The sequence below is a fragment of the Callospermophilus lateralis genome, chromosome 7 (genome assembly GCF_048772815.1).
Source record: "Callospermophilus lateralis isolate mCalLat2 chromosome 7, mCalLat2.hap1, whole genome shotgun sequence".
Lineage (NCBI taxonomy): Eukaryota > Metazoa > Chordata > Mammalia > Rodentia > Sciuridae > Callospermophilus > Callospermophilus lateralis.
Genome location: NC_135311.1, coordinates 12,954,837 through 12,976,834, shown reverse-complemented (window position 1 = coordinate 12,976,834; position 21,998 = coordinate 12,954,837). Strand labels below are relative to the sequence as shown.

Below are 21,998 nucleotides of genomic sequence, written 5' to 3'. Positions count from 1 at the left end.
ATGTTCCAATTCTTGCAATATAATCATTTCACTTCTGAAAATTCCTGCATCAACACAGGAGCTCTGGGGGGACACCTCACATCCAAACCATAACAAAGTCTAAAGAATAAGAGGTACCAAAATACAGGAGCAGGAGAATATGGATGTCTTGGCACCGAGACAGGTATGGACAAGGATAATCCTATAAATGAAATTGCATGAGGGGCGGATGCCCCTGCTAAGCCTGGAGGCCTTTTTTCTGGGCAAGGCTGCTCCCTACACCACTACTGTCAACACCCCGAGGTCTCCTGGGTGATGCTGTCTCTGCAGCTGCAGCCTCTGCTGTTACTGTCCCACTACAACTGCCACTGATGCACCATCTGCTGCCACCAACTCCCACCACAATCACTAACACCACTCCCCAGAGGTCTACTGCCAGGAAGACTCTAGGTTTGGTTGCATGTGGCAGCATCCATCTTGGGGTGTTGGCCAGGGCCTGTGGGGCCAGGGTGCCAGCAGGTTTGCTGCTGCAGCTGCCTCTGTCTGGGGACTCTGGCCGGGATGTGGCGGTCCAGTGTGGGAGTGCTTGTGGGTTTTGCTGGGCTTGGGGTCTTCCTGCTAGTAGTGCTGGTGGTCCCCATCTTGCTGCTGCTTCTCAGGGTCACTCCTTTATGTGAGCATATCCCTGGTGGTCTCTCTGCAAGTTGGAGCAACTGTTGAGATCTTGGGACTGCAGCGTGGCTGAGCCTTGGGTACCTGAAATCCAGATCCATAGGATAGTGACTGAGTCTGCAAGGGCTGATCTGGGCTTTGAAATCCCCTGAGACGTCAGAGACAGGCCTGAGAAAGTTTTGAGCCAGGACAGAGACAGTTTAATTTTCCATCAAGATTTATTTTATTTTTTATTCTCTAACATCTTTATCATATTTGGAGCAGGTTGTTTTTTAATGCATCAATGTGTGGAAGATGGTGATATATGAATGGTATTTTGCAGTTCTATTGTATTGTTCCATTTTAAATTTTTCTTTGTTTATATTCTTCCTCTCACTTGTCTTTTTTCCTGGGTTCTCTATCTTTTCTCCCACCAACAGCCAATCTCTGTCAGTTCCTCTTCCACCCAGTCAGTCTATTCAACTAAGTTGTAAATTTTTGCTTCTAGCTTCTCTCTTACTCCCTCATGAATATTGTGTACTATGCTACTTCTGTCCTCTCATCCACCATTTGAAATTATAAACCATTTTAACAAATTTTCTGTTTATACTGTAGACAGCTATCAAACTCATCATCTTGGTTTATTGCGAGAAAGTAGTAGACGCGTTAGTGGGAGCTATTAGTATGAGGCTAGATATTATTTACACTGAGTGTTGTTGATATTGGTCTCACCCTTAAAGGTGAGGTACTGGAAACCTTCAGGGACAATATAAGCCTACAGGGTAGAATCTATACTGCTTCAGGTCCACATTGCTAGATGGGAAAACACACAAACAACATGAAAAAATAAGGGAACAAAGTACATCACACAAAACAAGATGCTCCAATAACAAAATCCACTGACAACACAGTGGAAGAAATGTCTGAGAAGGAGTTTAGATTGTACATAAACTCATCTGTGAAGTAAAGGATGGCATAAAGAGTGGACTCAAAGACAAAGTACAGAAAGTGAAAGATCGCTTCAATAAAGAATTAGAGATAAAAACCCCAAATACTCTCTCTCACACACATACAAAACAAAACAAAACAAAACAACAACAACAAAAAAAAAACCAAGTAGAACCCCTTGAAATGAAGGAATCAATAAATCAAATTATAAATTCAATGGGAAGCATCACCAACAGACTAGATCTCTTGGAAGATAGAACCTCAGGCAATGAAGAGAAAATGTATAATATTGAAAATAAAGTTGACCATGCAAAGAAGATGGTAAGAATCCATGAAAAGATCTTTCAAGAATTATGGGATAACATGAAAAAGAACAAAATTGAGAGTTATCAGGAGGGGATGGGATTGTAACTTAGTGGTTGAGCATTTGCCTTGCATGCATGAGGCACTGGATTCAATCCTCAGCACCACATAAAAAAAATAAATAAAAAACAAAGATATTGTGTCCATCTACAATTAAAAAAATTTAAAAAAAGAATTTTCAGGATAGATGAAGGAGCAAAGATACAAACTAAAGTAATGCACAACCTTTTCAATGACATAATATCTGAAAATTCCCCAAACCTGAAGAATGAAATGGAAAATCAAATACAAGGCTTACAGGACCCCAAATGCACAAAATTACAGCAGACCCACACAAACACATATTATAATGAGAATGACTAAAATACAGAGTAAGGATAAAATCTTAAAGGCCTGAGAAGAAAAAAAATTATGTATGGGGGAAACCAATTCAGATCTCAGCAGATTTCTCAACCCAGACCCTCAAGGTTAGGAGGTCCTGGAATAATATATTTCAAGCTCTGAAAGAAAATTATGCCAACCAAGAATTTCACATCCAGCAAAATTAAGCTTTGAATTTGATGACAAAATAAAAACCTTCCATAGTAAACAAAAATTAAAAGAATTCACAATTAGAAAGCCTGCATTATGAAACATTCTCAACAAAATATTCCATGAGTATGAAGTGAAAAAAAATAGTGAAAATCAGTAAAGGGAGGAAGTACACTAAAGAAATAGTCAATCAAAGGAAAAACTAAGTCAAATTAAAAAATGAGAAATAAGTTAAAATAACAGAAAATACAAATTATATCTCAATAATAATATTGAATGTTAATGGTCTAAACTTATCAATCAAAAGACATAGACTGGTAGATTGGATTAAAAAGAAGACCCAACAGTATGTTGTCTCCAAGAGACTCATATCATAGGCAAATACATCCACAGACTGAAAGTAAAAGGCTGGGATAAAAATATCACTCATATGGATCGTGTTAAATAGCAGGGGTTTCCATCCTCACAGATAAAGTGGACTTCAAGCCAAAGTTAATTCAGAAGGTACAAAGAAGGACAGTTCATACTACTTAAGGGAATTATATATTAGCAAGACATAACAATTGTAAATATTTATGCCCCAAACAATGGAACATCTATGTACATCAAACAAACCCTTCTCAATTTCAAGAATCAAATAGACCACAATACAATAATACTGGGTGACTTTAATACACCTCTCTCACTACCAGATAGATCCTCCAAACAAAAACTAAACAAAGAAACTATAGAAATAAATAATATAATAAATAACTTAGACTTAGTAGACATATATAGAATATTTTATCCACCAAAAATACACTTTCTTCTCAGCAGCACATGAATCCTTCCCTAAAATAGACCATATCTTATGCCATAAAGCAACTCTTAGTAAATATAAAAAATTGGAGATAATATCCTGCTTTCTATCAGATCATAATGGAATAAAATTAGAAGTCAATGACAGAATAAAAATAGAAGGTACTCTAACAAATGAAGACTAAATAATACATTATTGGATGATGAATAGATAGTAGAAGAAATCAAGGATAAATAAAAAAAATTCTTAGAGGACACTGACACAACATATCAGAATCTCTGGGACTCTATAAAGGCAGTACTAAGAGGAAAGTTTATTGCATTGAGCTCATTCATTAAAAGAATAAAAAGTCAACAAATAAATGACCCAATGTTACATCTCAAAGCCCTAGAAAAGGAACAAATCACCACCAAAAGCAGTAGAAGAAACAAAATAATTAAAATCAGAGCTGAAATCAACAGAACTGAAACAAAAGAAACAATTGAAAAAATTGACAAAATGAAAAGTTGGTTCTTTGAAAAAATCAATAAAATTGATAAATCCTTAGCCACACTAACAAATACAAGAGAGAAAACTCACATTACTAAAATATGTTATGAAAAAGGAAATATCACAATAGACATATCTAAAATACAGAACACAATCAGAAACTATTTTGAAAATATATACTCCAATAAAATAGAAAATCTCAAAGACATTGCATAATTCTAGAAACATATGATCCACCCAAACTGAATGAGGAGGTCACACATGATTTAAACAGATCAAATCAGGTAATGAAATAGAAAACAACATAAAAGCCTACCAATCAAGGAAAGCCTAGGACCAGATGGATTCTCAGCCAGGTTCCAAAAGACCTTCAAAGAAGAATTAACACCAATACTCCTCAAAGTATTGCATGAAATAGAAAAAGAGGGAACCCTTTCAAATTCATTCTATGACACTAATTATCACCCTGATACCAAAACCAGACAAAGACATATCAAGGAGGGAAAACTTCAGACCAATATCCCTGATGAACATGGATACAAAAATTCTCAATAAAATACTGGAAAATCTCAGACAAAAACATATTAAAACTGTAGTGCACCATGATCAAGTGGGGTTCATCCCAGGGATGCAAGGTTGGTTCAACATATGAAAATCAATAAATATAATTCATCATATCAATAGATGCAGAAAAAACACTTGACAAAATACAGCACCCCTTCATGTTCAAAGCACTAAAAAACTAGGAATAGTAGAAATATACCTCAACATTGTGAAAGCTATTTATGCTAAACCCAAGGCCAGCATAATTCTAACCAGAGAAAAATGGAAAGAATTTCCTCTAAAAATTCAAACAAGACACTTTTATTCAACATTATCCTTGAAACTCTAGCCAAAGCAATTAGAAGAAAGAAATTAAAAGGATACAAATAGGTAAAGAAGAACTCAAACTATCACTATTTGCTGATGACATGATTATATACTTAGAGGATCTTAAATATTCCACCAAAAAACTTCTAGAACTAATAAATGAATTCAGCAAAGTAGCAGGATATAAAATCAACACCCATAAATCCAGTGTGTTCCTATACATCAGCGATGAATCCACTGAAAGAGAAATTAGAAAAACTACCTCATTCACAATAGTGTCAAAAAAATAAATAAAATATTTGGCAATCAATCTAACAAAAGAGGTGAAAGACCTCTACAATGAAAACTACAGAACACTAAAGAAAGAAACTGTAAAAGACCTTAGAAGATGGAAAGATCTCCCATGCTCCTGGATAGGCAGAATTAATATTGTCAAAATGGCCATACTACCAAAAGCATTTTACAGATTTAATAAAATTTCAACTAAAATCCCAACAACATTCTTCATATAAATAGAAAAAGCAATCATGAAATTGATTTGGAAAAATAAGAGACCCATAATAGTCAAAGCAATCCTTAGCAAGAAAAGTGAAGCAGGATGCATCACAATCCCAGACTTTATACTACAGAACTATAGTCACAAAATCCGTATGGTATGGGCACCAAAACAGATACGTAAACCAATGGTACAGAATAGAAGACACAGAGACAAACCTACACAAATACACTTATCTCGTACTAGACAAAGGTGCCAATGTTTATTCACTAGAGAAAAGATAGCCTATTCAACAAATAATGCTGAGAAAAATGGAAAGCCACTGTAACAAAATGAAATTAAACCTCTGTCTCTCACCCTGTACAAAAATCAACTCAAAGTGGATCAAAGACTTAGACACTAGAAAAGACACCCTGTGCCTGATAGAAGGAAAAATAGGCCCAACTCTTAATCACATCAACCTAGGATCTGACTTCCATAACAATATCCCTAAGTCAAGAAATAAAATCAAGAATCAATGGATGGATTCAAACTAAAAAGTGTCTTCTCAAAGAAACAATCAATAATGTGAAGAGAGAGCCTGCATTTTGGGAGCAAATTTTTTCCACATGCAGGTCAGATAGATAGAGCACTAATCTCCAGGACATATAAAGAACTAAAAAAAAAGAAAAAGAAAAAGAAAAAGAAAAACTTAACACACATACAAAAAACCAAATAACTCATCAATAAATGGGCTAAGGAGCTGAACAGACATTTCACAGAAGAAGAAATACAATGGATCAACCAATATATGAAAAAATGTTCAATATCTCTAGCACTTAGAGAAATGCAAATCAAATCTACTCTAAGATTTCATCTCATTCCAGTCAGAATGGCAGTTATCAAGAATACAAGCAACAATAAGTGATGGCGAGGATGCGGGGAAAAAGATACCCTGATTCATTGCTGGTGGGACTGCAAATTGGTGCAGCACTATGGAGAGCAGTATGGAAATCCCTCAGGAATGGAACTATCATTTGACCCAGCTATCCCACTCCTCAGTTTATACCCAAAGGGCTTAAAATCAGCATACTACAGTGACCATGTCAATGTTTATAGCAGCTCAATTCACAACAGCTAAGCTATGGAACCAACTTAGGTGCCCTTCAATAGATGAATGCATAAAGAAAATGTGGTATATATATAATAATGGAATATTACTCAGCTTTAAAGAGAATGAAATTATGGCATTTTCAGGTAAAACGGAGAAAGTTGGAGAATATCATGCTAAGTGAAATAAGCCAATCCCCAAAATACAAAGGCCAAATGTTTTCTTTTATATGTGGATGCCATTTCACAATAAGGGGAGTGGTGCTAGGGAAAACTTGTATTATTAAATTAGGTAGAGGGGAGTGAAGGGAGAGGAGGGGTTATGGGGATAGGAAAGATTGTAAAATGAAACAGACATTATTACCTTATGTACATTAAATGACTGCATGACCCATGTGATTCTCTAACATGTTCAATCAGAAAAATGAGAAATTATACCCCATTTATGTATGATATATCAAAGTGCCTAAATGCATTTTACCATCATGTATAACTAATGAAAACAAAAAAAAAATAAAAAAAAAATGAATTGCAGGTCAGATAGAGCACTAATTTCCAGGACTGGGGTTGTAGCTCAGTGGTTGAATGCTTTCCTAGCATGTGTGAGGCACTGGGTTCAATCCTCAGTACCACATAAAAATAAATAAATATAATAAAGGTATTGTGCCCAACTACAACTTAACAAATAGTGAAAAGCAGGAGGGGACTGCTTTAGAAGTATTCTGCATGACTGGAGTCACACAAGGTGTGACATTTGATGATAAAACATGAAGCTGGGGTTGTGAACAAGATGCAAGCTGATCATAAAGGGCCTTGCCCACTGGGATTTTGATTCTGGACTTCTTTGCCTTGTAACGGATAGTAGACCCCTGAAGGGTTTAAAGTAAGTCTGTGACATCATTAGTTTTGTGTTTGTTTGTTTTTAAATTAATTAATTAATTTTAATTAGATATATAGGACAGCCGAATGCATTTGGACTCATTGTGCACAATTGCAGCTCAACTTTTCATTTCTCTGGTTGTACGTGATGGAGCCTCGCACCATATGTGCAGTGGTTTGGGTTTTTAAATAGCTCACTATGGTGATTCTCATCCTTCCTTCTTTTGTGTCCCCCTCATCTTCACATCCTGTGACTTGAAAACTACGTATGATTAAACTGGTGACACCAAATACAGGAAATGTTTGTGGGCTCACATTGTGGGCTGACATTCACACACACAATCCTGTTGCTGCTGCAAGGCTGGCCCATCCTTATGGCACCTTCTCTACCGTGGTCTTGGCTCCTCCTTAGTCTTCTCATGGGTAAGTCCATCCCTCCCAGCATCTTCTACCTGCCCTGCACAATGGTTTAGTCTAAGCATGGGCAATTTTCACCGAAGGTGCTGCCTCTGTGGGAACCAGACTCTGTGTGTGTGTGTGTGTGTGTTGTGTGTGTGTATGTGCGCACGTGCGTGCATGTGCACACACGTGCTTATGCCTCTGCAATAATCTCAGATCATGCAGGCCCAGCCATGTCCTTGTGATCCTCACATTTCTTCTACTGATGTTGCACAAGAACCCTGGACATTTCCAGAGAGGCTGAATGATGGGGGCCCCAGACAGGGGATCAGCCACACCCACTTCCAGGACCTGCCTTTTCTGCTTCTTGCCCTTTCAAGTGTGTTCCCTGAGACGTTCAGGTTTTTAAGGACCCATAGGGATGTTGCTTGGGACTTGTGTTCTGTAGTTGGTGCTCTGTGTCTTGTTCCACCTTTTACTTCTCCTGCTAGTCCCTAAGAGTCACCTCTCATCATGGATGGGCACTTCCATATCCCCCAAATGACTTCAGGAGAGCATCTCAAGCCCAAGACATTGTGGGCTCTTCCTGCCCCTCTGGATTCTCACTGCTTGCCCCCGACAAGGATCTGATCCCTGGCAGGAGATGGCTTGGCATGTGGGTTAAAAGAAGATAGTTCCTGAGAAAGTTGTGGTGAGGGGCCGTGTTCTGGTCTATCTCCTGAGTTCCAAGCTTTCAGTTTTGTTCCCCCTCCAGGGTGAGCGGGGTGGGAGTGGGGTGGGCAGGGGGTGGGGCCAGATGATACTGGCTATCAGAGTCACTTGCCTTCAAGATTGCCCCTACTCCCGCCTTTAACACGTTGATGAACCTCTTTAATGTGTTTAAAACTTGCAGATGATAAAGACTTTCACTTATGTGTAAAAAATTTTGATCTCTAAGGCAACACTAGGATGTGAATAAGGCAGGTAGTATTACACCAGGTTTTCAGATGATAGACAGGGCTGGGAGCCTCAGTGACCATGCGCTGGCACAGGCAGGTGGTCAGTGAAACTGAAAGTCAGCACAGTGCAACTATTCAGCATAATGCAACTATGGGAACAGGGCAGCAACAAGAGTCTCAGAGAACCACAGAACCACCATTAAAGAGAGAACTGAAACCAGAAGCTGGATTCTTTTAACAACCCCCGCTTCAACTGCAGAGGGTGCACATGGAGCTGTCTCCATTTCATGGTTTCTGGTCAGGCCCTTCCTTAGTGATCACTGTGTGTGTTTTAGAAAAGGGGTGTCAGTGTGACATGGGGGAGGAATTCAGTGTGGGAAATTCTGCTGTTGACAGTACCGTGTAGCATACAGAGCATCAATTTCAGGGTCAGAAGCACCTGGGTTTTAGTTTGAACTCTACCCTCCCTAGCTGAGGAGTATGAGCGAGTTTCTTAAGTTCTTTACATTTCATGATCTCCACATGGAAATCGGGAAGAAGAATACCTACTTTACAAGTTTTCGAGGAGGATTAAATGAAATATGTGTACAGAGTGCTCAGCCAAGTGTCTGGCTGTTGGGATTTGTGTCCTGCCTCCGACTCCTTTGTATCACTTTCCTTTCATCGGTGTCAGAAAACAGGATTCACGCCAAGGAGCCTGACACTCACCCCACCACACCTACCCATGAGGTGAACCCACCCAGCCTGACTTGTTTTATTAGTCAGGCATTAATCCCTTCCACTGTTTTCTCTCTTTGGGGAGCTACGGAATCTGGGGAAAGACACACTGCACAGTTATTTGTGTGAGGCAGAAGGAAGTACATGTTTAAACAAAATTAGCCAATAAAATCTCAGAAATAGGGGAAGGCATGGCTGGGCTGGAAGTATGGAGCTTGGACAAGGCTGCATCAAGGGAATAGAACCTGAACTGAGCCCAGGGAGTTATTGTACTTGAGGGTTTAAGGGTGCACAAAGCTGCCTGTCCCTGGTAGGATTCCCCCAGGCTAGATATCAGACCTAGGGCCCAGTTTGGAGAGAGGAAGGTCTACTGGTCAGTATCACCCTGCTGTGGGATGCTTCCCACTAGCTGGCTCCAGGCAGAGCTAGCCTCACGTCCTCCATGGAGGACGTGAGCATTGAGCTGTCCAGTGGGTTCTGTGGTGAACACACCAAGATGCTGTGGTCCCCAGCACGGTGTGCATCCTCCCACTCATGGTGACCACAGGACTTCTTGGTTCTACTTTTAACAAGGAGGCTCCTCATCTGACTTAGGTGTTAGTGATATGAGCAGTGCTTCCAAATCCAAGTTCAAATCAGGACCCAGATCCCTCCCTGTGCCGTGTTGCCTTTTCTCTCTCAATAACTGTGTGACAGACCTTGGTCAGTTTCAGATTTTCTGCCTTCTGGGACTGCATGTGTATGTGGCAAAAATACAGAGATGGGCCATGCTACTGAGAAATGGCAGCACAATTCACAACAACCAAGTTATGAAACCACCCTAGGTATCTCTCAACAGATAAATGGATACAGAAAATGTGGTATTTATACACAATGGAGTTTTACTCAGCCACAAAGAAGGAAATTATGTCATTTGAGGAAAAATGGACGAAACTGGACAGCATCTTGTTGAGTGAAACAAACCAGTCTCAGAAAGTCCAGGGTCAGGTGTTTTCTCTCCTATGTGGAAATTAGAAAAAAAAATTTAAAAAGAGACCTCACAAAAATTGAAAGGAGACCATTAGAGTTGAGGAAAGGAATCAAGGGGAAAGAGAAGAGAAGGGAAAGAAGAGGTACTGGGGAATGAAACTGGTCAAGTTATGTCATGTGCATGTACAAATACATCACAACAAAACCCACTATTGTATATGATCATAGTGCACGAATGAAAATTTTTAGAAATCCTTAAAAAGTGTTCTACAAGGATGATGTCTAGATTTAATGAAGTGCAAATTTGGTGCATTCACTAATTTATTCCAATGATGTTACATATCTTTAAGAATACTAATAGTGCCAGGTACAGTGGTGCTTGCCTGTCATCCCAGTGATTGGGGAGACGGAGGCAGGAGGATCACAAGTTCTAGACCAGCCTTAGTAATTTAGTGAGGCCTTAAGCAACTTAGTGAGACCTGTCTTGTAAATCAATGGTTGTGCAACTGATGTGATTCTGCAATCTGTATATGGGGTAAAAATGGGAGCTCATATCCCACTTGAATCAAAGTGTGAAATATGATATATCAAGAACTATGTAATGTTTTGAACAACCTACAATAAAAATTAATTAAAAAAAAAAGAACAGTAAAGTCGAGGAAATAAAACAAGGGGAGGAAGAAAGAAAGTATAAGAGAATGAAATGAACAAATTATATTTTATGCAATTATGGTTATGTCAAAATGAACCCAATATCAAGTATAACTATAATGCACTAATAAAAACATTAAAACTTCAAAAAAAAAAAAAAAAACTAATAGTGTACTTGAGAGGCTGAGGAAGGAGGATAGCACAAGTTTGAGGTCAGCCTACGCAACCTAGTAAGACCTTGTCAAAAAATTAAAAAATTGAAGAGAGCTGGTAGAGCACTTGCCCTGCTTGTGCAAGATCCTGTGTTCATTTCCCAGTCCTGAAAAGGGGGAGGGGGAAGAGGAAGAGAGGGAGGAGGAAGAGAAGGAATTCTAGTAATTTACTCTAATAATTAAAAAGTACTAATATTAGATAATGTTTTCTTGCTTTATTTCATTTAACCTTTATGAAATCCTAGATGACATTTCTATTTTACAGGTGAAAAAAACTGAGATTCAGAGGGCTACCTGCCTGAGATCACACAGCTAGTAGTGCAAAAGTTTGAACTTGAGCAGTCTGCCTGGTGCCTGAGGGCTTACACTCTTCTCTTAAGTTCAGTGTAGGCTGGGATCTCAACCTCTGGCCCACGGAGCACCCTAAACTGGCTTGGCCAGCACTACACTAGTCCCCCTGCTCCAGAAAGATGCACTTCAGGAATCTTGATGGGCCTCACAGGAGCTGGTTTCTGTTTGAGAGGTGGCTGGACAGACAGACAATTCTGGGGATGCTGTAAGACAGACAGTCTATGTTGTAGATGGGGCTGGGTCGGGTGAGTTCTGACCTAGCCTGTCAGCCAGTGACAGCAGGGATCATCAGGTACTTCCCCAGAACTGCCCTAGTTTCCCTTCCACTTGGCACCTGGGAGTCCTTGGATAGCATTTGGGTAGCTATTTCATCATATGTTAATGAGTTTGATACCGAAGAAGAGCCTCCTACTCTAGTTCTACCTCCTGCTCTAGTTCTACCACTAACTAGCTATGGAGTCTTGAGCAGGCCACCTTAATGCTTGAGGTCTCCATTTTCCCATCTATGACATGGGGATGGTCATCCCTTTCCTGACTCAGGCCCATTAGTCAGAATGCCCGGAAGTTTTTATTCTGTGTCCACAGGTCCAAGAATGTCCAGAGAGGACCCAGCACCTCTGGTGATAACTGGAACCCTAGGAGGGTCTGTCACTCTGCCCCTGCATGTGCTGCCAGAACAGCAGGTAGAGAGCATCTCCTGGATGTCCCGTTCGGTCCCTGGGGCAATTGCCACAGTCACCATAGTAGAAGGAGGAGGGCGAGACACCTTTTTCCAGGCGGAGAGCCGGTACTGGGGCCGCATGAATGTGGTGGGTCCAGGCCACTCCCTGCAGATCGGCAATCTGAGCCAAGAGGATGCAGGGTACTACCGGGCCCGCATTAACCTGAGGACTTCCCTTATCACTCAAATCCAGGAGTACCAGCTGCAAGTCTTTGGTGAGTGTTCTGGGGCAGGTGGATGGGGGCTGTGTCAGTTTCACAGTCATTGTTAGTCATATTTAGTAACATTTACACCTTACTTTCCAATTAGAAGACTGACATATGCTTACTCTAAAAAAAAATATCTAAATTAAGGTTAACTGGAAGAGTCTCCTAAAAAATGTCAAAGCCTAGGATCTGCCTCAGACCAATTGAAACAGAACTCTTTGGTAGGTAGTGACCAGGTAACAGAATTTCAGGCCCTGAGAACTAAGTTTTGCCACAGCCTACTCATGGGGCTTTGAAGCTTCCTCATTATTAAAATAGGAAGACCACCTTCTGCAACAATGAACGCTCTAAATAAATGTGGGGGAACTGGATGTGGTGGTCTACTCCTGTAACCTCAGCAACTTGGGAGACTGAGGCAGGAGGATTCCAAGTTCAAGGTCAGCCTCTGCAACTCAACAAGATCTGTCTCAAAATAAAAAAAAGTTAAAAGTTAACAATAAAAAAATAAATGTAGAGAGAAGCAATTATATTCCTTAAAGAAACTTTAAATAAATTACCAGGGAAAACTACAAAGGAAACAGTAAAGGTAGCAGTTAAGAAGGCATAGCACTAGAAAAGCCAGCACCTGGCTGATCTGGAAGATACCTTGAGTCACTCTGTGATTCAGACAGTTCATTACTTATACAGATAGTCCAAGGAAGAAAAACCAAAAGGCCTCCCCCGTTCCTTGTTCCATTCACCAGAAAAGATACCACTGAAGCAAAAGGGGTCAGATGACTATGATGTGAGCTGTGGCACACGTGATGCTGGGGAGTCTGTTCTTGCAATGAGGAGGTTTTATGGTCCACTGCTCTCTTCTGCAGGGGAAGCCGCATACCTCATTAGAGCCCAAGGCTACAAGGAAGAGTCTCATGATTGTCTTCCAGGGAAGAGAGGGGGAGAGAGGGAGAGAGAGGGAGAGAGAGGGAGAGGGAGAGGGAGAGAGAGGGAGGGAGAAGGAGAAGGAGGGAGAGGGAGGGAGAGAGAGGGAGAGGGAGAGGGAGAGAGAGGGAGGGAGAAGGAGGAGAAGGAGGGAGAGGGAGGGAGAGAGAGGGAGAGGGAGAGGGAGAGAGAGAGGGAGGGAGAAGGAGGAGAAGGAGGGAGAGGGGGAGAGAGGGAGAGAGAGGGAGAGAGAGGGAGGGAGAGGGAGAGAGAGGAAGGGAGAAGGAGGAGAAGGAGGGAGAGGGGAGAGAGGGAGAGAGAGGGAGAGAGAGGGAGAGGGAGAGGGAGAGAGAGAGGGAGGGAGAAGGAGGAGAAGGAGGGAGAGGGGGAGAGAGGGAGAGAGAGGGAGAGGGAGAGGGAGAGAGAGGGAGGGAGAAGGAGAAGGAGGGAGAGGGAGGGAGAGGGAGAGAAGGGAGAGTTCTTTCCAGGAGTGCTTCCCAAGCCTTTTAGCCTCTTGTGTTCTGAAATTTTGGCCCAATACAGATTAGCTGTGGTTCAAACTTAGCCTGAGGAAGATGTTCAAGGTCTCTGGGTGTCATGGCAGAGTGGTTCCCCCGTGTTGGTTAGGTGGGCAAGGTAGGGAGGCTGATTGAGGGGGACACAGGGAAACGAATTGACAGAGGAAGGTAGGAGTCTTGCCATTCTCTTTGGTTGTGTGTTAGAAAATATTCCCATGAGATGGAGCCATTGGTCTAGTGGGGGATGTTGGGATTGCTCCCTTGTCAGGTACACACAGTTGGAGATTTGGGGCCTGGGCTGGTTACAGCCAGTTTTTAGCAACAAGAGGGGTGGAGCTGTGGGAACCTGGGTAGGATGTTCACTAGGGTGGGCCCAAAGCTGGTGGGAAAGGCCTCTCAACATGCTGATGGCTATCCTGGCAAGATGTGCTCCACATGGAATAGTGTTGATTGGTTTGTGGGCAAGAGATGGGGGTCTACTGATCTACCAGGGGGAGGCTCTCCCCTAAGTCTTTCACTCTGGGTTGATGCCCAGGGGCACAACCATGAAAATAAGCCAGGATTTTACCCTTCACAGAGCATTTCCCACGTCAATGGCGCCTCACAACAGCCCTGCCAGTGGGCAGGCAAGGGTTTGTATTCTCAGGCTAAGGAAACTAAGTCCACCACACAGAACTAAGCAGGTGGAAGACTTGGAAAGAGAACGGTGTTAGTTTTTCTGTTGTTGTGACCTAAAATATCCAACCAGTCAGTCTCACAGTCATTGCTAGGAGGAAAAGTTTATTTTGGTTCGCCGTTTCAGAGGTTCAGTCCTTGGCTGGCTGAATCCATGGTTCTGGGCCTGAGGTGAGGCAGAATGTCATGGTGCCTGAGAAGCAGGGAGAGAGAGGGAGGATCCTGGGGAAGATATGATCCCCGAGGACATGCCCAGAGAGTTATTCCTCCAGTCATGCCCCACCTGCCTATGGTTACCACCTAGTTAGTGCATTCAAATTATTAGTTCATCAAATGAATTAATCCACTGATTAGGATACAGCTCTTATAATTTAACCATATCACCTCCTACATTAACATGGGAGCTTTTGAGGGACACCTCATATCAAAACCATAACAAGAATTATGGTATCCTGATGCTGTGTCTTGTGCCCTGGTTCCTTGGCTTCCTGTTATGAGACATAAAAAGTCTGGTGGTCCGTTTTCAAAATACAATATTTAGCTTAAAACGTAAAATGACTTGGCATGTAAGAAAGGCAGCGGAAGGGGAGAGAATGAAAAGAATTACAGTTAATACCAAATATAGAAATTCATAGCCTCTTGACAAACAGGAGGTGAGAAGAAGGGGGCCCAGCCTGACCAACAGAGATGCACTGTGTTCTCACCCAAAGGGACTCAATCCAAAGGGACTTTCCTGCCACAAGAGAACCCAGGGAGGTAAGGACAACAAAAGGTGTATTTTACTGTCTCCAACTGGAGACAGTAAAACTTAGCTGGCATTCGGGAAGACTGTATACCCCATAGTACTCAGAAAATGAAGAACCAGAGGAGGGATCTTGTGCTCTAGGGGACAGAATGCTGGTTGAACCCAATCTGGGTGTGCCTGCTTCCCCAGACACCTGCACTTGCAAAACTCCTTGCTTTTGCTAGACCTCATGTCCCTCAGTCCATTCTTTGGGTTTGGACAGATGAGTGTGTTTCTCACACTGGCATGTGACAATCTTTAGCTCTCTGAACTGGTGAAGACTCTGAGAAGAGAACCTGCAAAAATCAAAGTGGAAAGGGTTTACGTGCTAGAGTTTGGTCTATAAGACACTGCGGTGAGGCAGCAGAAAGTTACTTACCAGTGGGAGTTCAAGTTGCTTTCTCCCAGGGGACACTCCTGGGGCTGCAGTGAGCTGGGCCACAGGACTGAGGATGAATAGCAGTGTCCTCCTCCCATGCTCTATGGCTTGGTCAAGCCTGTCTTGGTTGTCTGTTGTTCTTGCTTCTTCTCCCAAATGCTCCTGGTTCTGGCAAATAATGGGAAGGGGGCATCTGAGGAATAGTATGGGGTGCATGGGCCAGGGGGAAGAGGATAGCAAGGCAGTGGAAATGGGTGGAAGAAACCTCAAAAACACAGGACCACATCCTCTCCAGGCCCAGGTCAATATTTGGAAGCTCAGGACATGCCACAGAGCCCCCTACTGGGGAAAGATGTAATTACAACACAGTCCCTGGCATGTGTTCCTTTATTCCATATAGGGGTAGGAACCCAGGCCAAATCCACTGGATCTGAGTTTGGGATTCATCACTTTGGGCAAATTACTTAAGCATTCTAAGCCCGTGAAATAGAATAAATATAACACATCCTTATGTAGTTCATGGAATTGTTCTGGAAATCAAAAGAGATATTAAGTGACACTATCTCGTAAAGCCTAAAACTCTAGAGTAGATGAGGGCAGATCCTGCCTCTGTTGTTCCTTCTGTAAACTCAGGGTGGTGCAGGGTTTTGGGTGACAATGTATTGTAAAGTAGAAGTCCAGAGGGGTTTCCCGGTCCTCACTTTGTTCCATTTTACACACTCAGAAAAGCTGGTCCCACCCCGCGTCACACTGAGCTCCAGGATTGGTGATAATGGAAATTGCATCATCATCTTGACATGTGTGGCCGAAAGCGGAGGAGACACTGTGGCCTACAGCTGGACACCGCTGGGTCCCCGGACTGTGATATCCCATGGAGGGTCTGTCCTCAGTGTTTCCTCAAAGCCAGAGGACAGTGCTCTGACCTTTACCTGCATAATCAAGAACCCAGTCAGCAACAGCAGCTCCCACCCGGTCTCAGTGCCACACATTTGTACAGGTACCTGGATCCTCAAGTACAGGTACCCCAGGAACTCAAGCATGCACCCTGAACAGCAGCTCTAGAGTGGACAGAAGGTGGAGAAGCAATCCTGATTCTCTCCAGGCCCCGGGGAGGGGAGAATAACACCCTCGAGATGATAGAATGGGCCTAGAGTGGGTGGGTTTGGAGTGACAAAGTATGTGGCTTCCCTTAGTGGGCAGGGAGACACTGACACTTTCCTTTCTCTGTCTGCAGGGTCAGGAATCCTGGGAGAAGTCACAGTGGGAAAGGTAGTGATTGGCACCCATGGGGAGTCAGTCATTCTGCCCCTGGAGGTCCCAGTGGAGCAGGAGATAGAAAGTGTCACATGGAGCTCCAAAGGGCTTATTGCTGTTTTGCAACCAGGACCAGCTGGCAAGCCAGTCCTGGTTTCTGAGATTCAGGGACCATACAGTGGACGACTGAGCAACCCTCATTATGATTATTCTCTTCAAATTAGCCCCCTGGGGCTGTGGGACTCTGGCGCCTATAAAGCTTGCATCAGTCTGCGTTCTCCCCTGATCAACATCACCAGGGATTTCACCCTGCATGTCTACGGTGAGGAGGGGAGGAGGGATGCACATTAGTTTTTTCACCCTTGTCCTTTTCTTACTTCCCTGGACCTGAGCTCTCTCATAGCTTGAGACTCTTCTTGGCACAGGGAGGCTGAAGAAGCCCAATATCACTGTCCGCTCCCAGATCATGAGGAACAGGACCTGCTTCGTCACCTTGGCCTGCTTCGTGGAAGAAGCTGGAGAAGATGTTCAGTACAGCTGGGACCCCCATGGCCAGGGGGAAGTTGTGTCCCATGGAGGAACCACTCTCAGGGTCTCCTGGAGATCTGGGGACAGTGGCAGCTACCGCTGCACTGCCAGGAATCCAGTCAGCCAGAACTCTAGCTCCATCCCCATGAGGCCCCTCTGTTCAGGTAATGGCTTTCTTCTGTAACCCTTTTCTTCTTCATGGTGAGGTCCAAATTCTCAGCATTCCTGCCTTCCTTCCTCTTGGATCCAGATTTTTTAAAAAAGGAAGAAAAAGGGAGAGTTTCTAATTTGCACCAGGAGATGGGGGCTTTGGAACCACCATCGCAGGGCCCACTCTGTCCACTTTCTCTGTCAGTCTCTGATCCTTTTCGCCTCTACCTGCTGCAGACTCAGCTGGGCTTCTGCTCATTTTGGGAAGTCCCTGGAGGAAGGTGCTCCCCATTCCCACTCAGTCCTGCAGAGTCCACAAGGAGGAACCCCAGGCCTCCCTTGACTGTGTCCTTAGAGAAGCCTCAGCTCTTCCCCCCTGCCTAGAGCTGGTCTGAGAGGGACCAATACTGGGATCCTCTGCTGGGCATCATGACCTCCCCTGGCTTCTCCTTTTCAACTGGGTCACAGGCCTTGGCAGGAAATCATCTTGGTTAAAACACATTCTGTTTCTCTCCTTTTTTCAGAAGCAGTGACTTCTGAAACAGCGGCTGCCCGCCCTCTCCAGTTATTCAAACATTCACTTTGCAATCCCTTGCTGCTGATTTGCCCCCAGCAATATCCCAGTGGTTAAATTCAGTGGATTCTGGGGGCTGGGGCTGTAGCTCAGTGGCAGAGCGCTTGCCTGGCATGTGTGAGGCACTGGGTTCCATCCTCAGCACCACATAAAAACAAACAAGTAAAATAAAGGCATTCTGTCCATCTACAACTCCAAAAACATTTTTTAAGAATTCAGTGGATTCTGAATTCTCCCATCACTTGACACATTTCCTTAGTCACCTGGATGACTCTCTCGTGGGGACCTCTTCTTCCAGATCACAATCCTGCTCAGGACTGGTGCTGCTCTTCTGTTGGGCCTTTCTCTACTCCTTCCATTTTCTTCTGTTGCTCAAGGCATAAATTCAGGTGTCATTTTGAGGCTTCCTCTTTCCCACCACCAGCAGCTGATTGTTTACTTTCCTGTAACTGTTTGAGCCACAACCTATAGCCTCCTAACCACTTTCTTTCCCAATCATCTTCCTGATTGCACTGCCAGAGGGTTAATTCAAAATTAAGAAGTGCTTGTGCTTAAAATCCTATGATGCGATAGGGAATAGAGAGATGTTGAATGAAAAGTGCACAGTTTCAGATAGACAAGATGATAGATTTTGAGATCTATTGGTTAGCAGGGCTGCTATAGTCAATAATAATATATTATAGGGGCACAGGATGTGTCTCAGTGGTACAGCACTTGCCTAGCATGCATGAGGCCCTGGGTTCAGTTCCCAGCAACAACCAAAAAAATGTGTTATATATTTCAAAATAATCAGGAGAATTAATCTCACATGTCTCACCATTAAAAAGATAGTCAAAGGAAGTGATGAATATGTTAATTAACTTGATTTAATCATGTCACATTGTATACATATATCAAAATATCACATTATACCTCATACATGTGTATAAATATGATGTGTTAATTAAAAACACTAATATTTTGGGGGAATACTGGGGATTGAACCCAGGGGCACTTTACCATTGAGCTACATCTTCAACCCTTTTTATTTTTTATTTTGAGACAGGGTCTCATTAAGTTGCTAAGGATGGTCTGGACCTTATGATCCTCCTGTTTTAACCTCCAGAGTTGGGACATTTAAATTTTTTAAAAATAATAATAATAATTTATTATTATTAATTTTAAATAATTAATTTAAATATTTTAAAATAAAAATTAAATATAAAAATATTAATATTTTTAAATAATAGATTTAAATATTTTTAAATAAAAATTAAATATAAAAATATTAATAATTTAAAAATAATAAACATTTAAAATTTTATTATTAGCCTGTATGTGTGTGCCACTACACCTGGCTAATAATAAAATTTTAAATGTTAAAAAAAACATGTCTATGGTATCTGCCCACTATCTAAGGTATAAGTATCTTAGCGCCTATTTATTCATTTTAGTAATAGATATTCACTGAGGATGTTTTATGCACCCTGTGTTGTTCCACCCAAGTAGAAGTGAAGAAGAGATTCCGATAATTCCCAGCCCTCAGGGAACTCACAGTTATAGTCAATACAACCTGTATCTGACAGTTTTTGACCAACTTGTCTTCCGGTTAATGTTAGTAAATGACTTTAGCATAGTATTGTGTTAAACACAGCACCGAATGTGCTATCTTCTGGGCTTTATGTGTCTGCCTCCTACACTGAACTGTCATTGAAATCCATTCTTATCTTTCTCTGCATCTCCAATACACAACAGGTAATAGGTATTTGAAAATGTGTGTCTGCAAATTATTCTGTGTGCAAGTATGAATATGTCACAATGCGTTCCAGTCAGTTACAAATAAACAGAAGACCAACAGAGTAGAGGAAGGGGTTGGAGATGGGTGGGGCGGGGCTCAAAAATGGAGAAAACTATGTTATATGCATTTATGAATATGTCAAAATGAACCCCTATAATGTATAACTACAGTGCACTTTAAAAAAAACCCCTGGAACATCTGTTCTGGGGGTCACAGGACACAAGGAAATATGATATTAATTTCAGATATTGACATTTTCCCTCTCACTCTGTGAGGCCTGGAGGATATTCCAGCTCCATTCATAGATTTCATTTTCTAAAGGAGCCATCCTTCCTGTTCATGCATCTGGCTTTTCTACCTTGAAAATCCATTTTCTGTTGTTTTTTTTTTTTTTTTTTTTTTTGGTTTGGTTTTGTTTTCCCAGTTTTTCTCTACCTTTTATTCCAATTCCTAACCAGTGGTCATTGTTCATTCAGCTTCCCTCCTATCTTGTTCCCTGAGGAAAGAGTTTCTCCTCTTTTGGATCCTGGGAGCTTTGAGGATTGAGTGGATTTGAATTTGACACTGCAGAGGGCAAGAAGAAGAATAGAAAGCAGGCAGTCAGCTGGAGGCAGAGATTAAGAATTCTGCACAAGGAGCACAGGGGATGCCGCCCCTTCCGAGGTGGGTGAGCGAGGGACTCTGATATTGACTGAAGCATGAAATCTATTTTATTTGCAAACCAAGTTCAAAATTACCAACAAGCTGCTACGCCTCTAATTGTTCAAAATAATCTGTTTATGTTTTGTTTACGTGTGTTTTAAAATGTTCAGAAAGAAAAAGAAGCTTATTCATTTAAGGAAAATGGAATGATTTGAAACATAAAAAGTTAATAAAATTATTAAGTGTTGTTTGTATACATTATTAATGTTACCAGTCTTATTGGTTGATGCCTGCATCCCTATGTTGGAGTGTTAATCCTATGTTTCCTTTGAGCAGTTACAAAGTTCTGGCCTAATTCCTGGGTCTTTGATCCATTCTGAATTGACTTTTGTGCAGGGTAAGAGATAAGGATCTAGTTTTCTTCTTGTTCATATGGATACCTAGTTTTTCCAGCACCATTATTAAAAAGACTGTCTTTTCCCAAAGGTAAGTTTTTGGCACCTTTGTCAAGGATGAGATGACTGTATCTGTGTGTGCTTATCTCTGTGTCTTCTATTTTATTCTGTTGTCAATTTTGATGCCAATTCCATGCAGTTTTTATTACTATAGCTCTATAGTATAATTTTGGCAAGGGGATCGAGGGGAAGGGAGGAGAGGGAAAGGGGTGATACTAGTGAATGAAACCCTCCAGATTATACTATGTGCAAATATGAACATATAACATAACATATAACAATGAGTTCTACTTTGTGTAGAATTATAATATACCAATTAAAAAAATAATCAAATAGGCCAGACATAATGGCCCATGCAGCTTGGGAGACTGAGGCAGGAGGATCACAAGTTCAAGGCTAGTCTCAGCAATTTAGTGAGGCCCTAGGCAACTTAGTGAGACCCTGTCTTAAAATAAGTAATAATAATAATAAATTAAAAAACCGAAAAAGGGCTGGAAATGTGGCTCAGTGATTAAGTGTTCCTAAGTTCAATCCCTGGTACTAAAATAAATAAATAAGTAAAATAAAAATATATATAAAAATATAAATAGAAGACCAGTAGAAAAGAGGAAGATCGGGAGGATGGGAAGAAGAGAGAGAAAGGAGAAGTACTGCAGAACGAAATGGAGCAAATTATGTCATGTGCATGTGTGGATATGTCACAATGAGCCCCAACTATTATACAGAATTATAACTCACTAATAAAAACATAATAAAGTTAATTGGGAAGTCATTAGGCTGAGATGGCTTCCGTGTTCTAGGTTCCTCAAGAAGCAAACAGAAACTCAACCCAGCGTGACCCAACCAATCAGAAATCACCAGCTGACCTCTAGCTAGGGACTTTCCTTTTTTAACCAAATAGGTGTTTTGTTTGTCTTACTCCCATAAACACTTTAAAAATGATTTCCCCCTCATATTTCCCTGTAACCCTGAACTTCTTGTGGTGTAGAGCTGCCTGATGTTGAATCACTGTTGACTCAAATATAACTTTAAACAATTTCAATGTGCTTAGCTTTATTTTTCAACAGTTGCCATCTCATTTTT

The 21,998-nt window shown here is 41.8% G+C and overlaps 1 protein-coding gene across 1 annotated transcript; it reads left to right on the top strand.

Annotated features, from left to right (window-relative positions):
- Window positions 1-7,436: 7,436 nt before the first annotated feature.
- LOC143404739 (SLAM family member 9-like) lies at window positions 7,437-20,568 on the top strand. Its single transcript, XM_076862920.1, has 5 exons — window positions 7,437-7,517; window positions 11,917-12,267; window positions 16,260-16,532; window positions 17,215-17,481; window positions 20,295-20,568. Exons 1-5 carry the CDS (start codon window positions 7,469-7,471, stop codon window positions 20,372-20,374), a joined length of 1,020 nt encoding a protein of 339 aa, XP_076719035.1. The 5' UTR covers window positions 7,437-7,468; the 3' UTR covers window positions 20,375-20,568.
- The last annotated feature ends 1,430 nt before the right edge of the window (window positions 20,569-21,998 follow it).

What these genes read in the sequence shown, in the direction of transcription:
- LOC143404739 (XM_076862920.1), top strand. Translation starts at nt 7,469, where the DNA reads ATGGCACCTTCTCTACCGTGGTCTTGGCTCCTCCTTAGTCTTCTCATG. An exon ending in AGTGCCACACATTTGTACAG is followed by an intron (nt 16,533 to 17,214) that starts GTACCTGGATCC and finishes TTCTTGGCACAG; the next exon opens with GGAGGCTGAAGAAGCCCAAT. An exon ending in CATGAGGCCCCTCTGTTCAG is followed by an intron (nt 17,482 to 20,294) that starts GTAATGGCTTTC and finishes TTGTTCATTCAG; the next exon opens with CTTCCCTCCTATCTTGTTCC.